This window comes from Phytophthora parasitica (assembly GCF_000247585.1).
Source record: "Phytophthora parasitica INRA-310 unplaced genomic scaffold supercont2.1, whole genome shotgun sequence".
NCBI lineage: Eukaryota > Oomycota > Peronosporomycetes > Peronosporales > Peronosporaceae > Phytophthora > Phytophthora nicotianae.
The window spans coordinates 4,478,408-4,481,150 of NW_008634126.1; the positions used below are offsets into that span (position 1 = coordinate 4,478,408).

The 2,743-nt window shown below is 51.5% G+C and overlaps 2 protein-coding genes across 3 annotated transcripts; both read right to left on the reverse strand.

Annotated features, from left to right (window-relative positions):
- Positions 1-831: 831 nt before the first annotated feature.
- PPTG_01154 lies at positions 832-2,048 on the reverse strand. 2 transcript variants are annotated; one of them, XM_008892759.1, is made up of 4 exons: positions 1,514-2,048; positions 1,286-1,444; positions 1,097-1,223; positions 832-1,022 (listed from the first exon to the last, which is right to left on the reverse strand). In XM_008892759.1, exons 1-4 carry the CDS (start codon positions 2,009-2,011, stop codon positions 973-975), a joined length of 834 nt encoding a protein of 277 aa, XP_008891007.1. In that variant the 5' UTR covers positions 2,012-2,048; the 3' UTR covers positions 832-972. The 2 variants fall into 2 exon arrangements, with proteins under 2 accessions (XP_008891007.1, XP_008891008.1); XM_008892760.1 differs by having other exon boundaries at positions 1,097-1,444.
- A 217-nt stretch (positions 2,049-2,265) lies between these two features.
- On the reverse strand, positions 2,266-2,723 carry PPTG_01155 (hypothetical protein; the record flags this gene model as incomplete). Its single annotated transcript, XM_008892761.1, has 2 exons — positions 2,266-2,646; positions 2,694-2,723. The coding sequence occupies 2 exons, from the start codon at positions 2,721-2,723 to the stop codon at positions 2,266-2,268; spliced, it is 411 nt and encodes a 136-aa protein (XP_008891009.1).
- Positions 2,724-2,743: the final 20 nt, after the last annotated feature.

The window sequence follows — 2,743 nt, forward strand, 5'->3', positions numbered from 1 at the left end:
GGCCTTTGCGGATCTGAACTGGACTCGCGACGCGTGCAACAACGTCGATACGTTTACGGAGGCATTTCCATCAACAGGTTTTGCTTCTTTACGCCAGTTCGTCGAGAACGTATACCAGAACTCTCGTTCAACTGGATGTAGCAGTGGTACTGGTGCTTCAAAAGTTGTAATAGTTGGAGCGGAGGTGCAGAAGTTCTTCTGGAATGACGACGCGGCGGCTGAAGGAGGCTTCGAGCATGTAAGCCTTAGTTTCGCTTGGCAGGTTGGGTGAAGGCGGCATGACAAGGTCTTTGTGTCTTTGTAGGGTCCATGTGAGTTATGGATCGATGAAGGTGTCGTCTTTCAGGCGAACAATTGCGCCGTCGCGTTCCCATCCAGTCCAGCTACCTGTCCAGTAAACTACTCGAGCTGCAACGACAAGTGTGTTCTTCGCTTTTACGCCTTGTCTCTAGCTGGTACTGCCTGGCAAGCATTCAGTACGTTGAACTCCCTGCCTCTCCTTGCTAGCAGAGTCTGATGCGTCGAATGTATCGCTCTAGAATATGTCACGGAGATTCAGGTTGTACAGCCCAGAAGCGACAGCAGCGACTCCAGTGAGATTGCGTCGACTGAATCTCTGACTTCACGCGTGGTCTGGAGCTGGAGAATCGCCGAATCGAATGAACTTGCAGCTTCTGTGTCAGTCCACCTTCGAGGCTCTGCTCAGCTATCAGGAACTTTAGAGCTGTCTGTGGACACAAGCTTGCGCAGCACCGCAGCGACACCAGCACCAACTAATCCGTTGGCCATATAACCAGCGTCAAGACGAAAAAAAAAGAAGTAAAGAATCGAAGGAGATAGAAGACCAGAGTATGTAAGCACCATCAGAAGCTCCAGCATGTATCGTCCTTGAGGAAGAGAGATAGACCACGCGCCATTGTGACGTAGGTAACTCACACTAACCTACTTCCTTCAAGTATGAAGTGTCCCTGTTTATTCTTCTTCCCTTGCATATGGAGCCATCGCGCCCAAACCACCGTCAACTGCTCGACCATAACGACAGCAACGTATCAAATTAGACGTTTTCCTTTTATCCAGGTGCTCGTGAAATACTCACCGTAGATAGTTTGCCCCGTGATTGCCGCAGCCAGATCACTCGACAGGAAGGTAGCAACGGATCCAACATCACCGTTTGAGCTGTTGCGACGCAGAGGGGCATGATTCTCAGCGTATTTCCTCATTTTCTACGACAAAAACCACCTTCAGCCATCTCACACTGAAAACTTTAAAATATATGCAAACTTACCGAGATACCGGGAATCCCTCGTGCCGACACCGTGTTCATAGGTCCAGGACTCAGACAGTTGACCCGGATTCCTTCCGGTCCAAGCTCATATGCTAGTTGTCTTGCTGTAGCCTCCAACGCAGCTTTCGCCGGGCCCATTACATTGTAGTTTGGCACCACCTATTCCAAAATCCAACAATAATTAGCTCCGTGTTACCTCAAACTTACCAAAACGTGACATTATTCCACCTTGGTCGACCCAGCATACGTTAACGCCAACACACTGCGGTCTCGTGCCTCACCCTCTTGGCTAGCCATTAGTGGCTTCGCTGCTCTTGTTAACGCCACCAAACTGTAGGCACTCACATCCAACGCCTGCGCCCACGCAGCCCTGGGAGTATCTAACAATCCGTTGGTGAAGGCTTCACGGGGAGCAAACGCCACCGAATGCACCAAAATATCCAGCTCTCCGCTAAAAATCTGTCCACAGCGTTGCATCAACTGGTCGATGCTCTCGTCGCTCTCGACGTCGCACGGTTCGAAGTGCAATGCTGGACTCGGAGCATCAACAGTGTCGGGGATCTCGAAGGCGCAACTCTTTATGTGGCTCTCGCTCAAAGGTGTTTTAGAGGACACCACGACACTTGCACCGCTAGAGAGGAGAGATTGGGTGATCCCCGCAGCCAGCGAGTGCTTATTCATGAGCCCCACAACCAGAGCGCGCTTGCCGCGGAGTAGCATTGCCATCGTGTCAAATTACTATGGGATCGGTTGTAAAATACTTTTCGTACTTATTCGAATGTGAATATCCTAATGAATTTCCTGTAAAATAAAGCTATGCAATTTATTGGTGATTTGTTTTGTATGACAACGATTTCAAAACAACAATTCTACAACTGATTCTTGTTTGCAACTACCTTCGCTGCTTTGGTTAACGTCACTACACACGTCTATCGTTTATCGTACGCAAAAATTCACTACGCTGTGGCCTTGAATGAACCTTACATGAGGCAGTTATCCTTGGGGGCCGGGGCTGTAGTTGACGGAGTTGCCTGATCAGGGACATCAGGCGTCGCAGTGGTGACTTCGGGGGCTGTAGTCGACGGAGTAGCCTGATCAGGTACATCGGGCGTCGCACTGGTGACTTCGGGAGCTGGGGTCGTTGGAGTGGAAGGAGTCTCAGGCGTAGCAGTCGTCACCTCAGGGGCCGGGGTGGGAGTCTGAACAACCGGGCCCTTCGTGGCCACCGGCGCTGCGGTCAGAACCTCTTGGGCTGGGGCAGGAGTCTGAGCAACAGGTGCCTTCGTAGCCACCGGTGCTGTAGTGGTGGCCGCAGGAGTTACGACAGGGGCGTTGGAGGGAGTCTCATCAGAGGCCGACGACTGAGTCGTGGTGGACGCACCCGATCCGTTGTTCGTAATCGGCACACACTGCTTGTAGATCTGCCAGTTTGGCTCATGAAGCGCCAGCCAGTAGAAC

What these genes read in the sequence shown, in the direction of transcription:
- PPTG_01154 (XM_008892759.1), bottom strand. Translation starts at nt 2,011, where the DNA reads ATGGCAATGCTACTCCGCGGCAAGCGCGCTCTGGTTGTGGGGCTCATG. An exon ending in GAGGGATTCCCGGTATCTCG is followed by an intron (nt 1,224 to 1,285) that starts GTAAGTTTGCAT and finishes TTTTTGTCGTAG; the next exon opens with AAAATGAGGAAATACGCTGA. An exon ending in CACGGGGCAAACTATCTACG is followed by an intron (nt 1,023 to 1,096) that starts GTGAGTATTTCA and finishes ATGGTCGAGCAG; the next exon opens with TTGACGGTGGTTTGGGCGCG.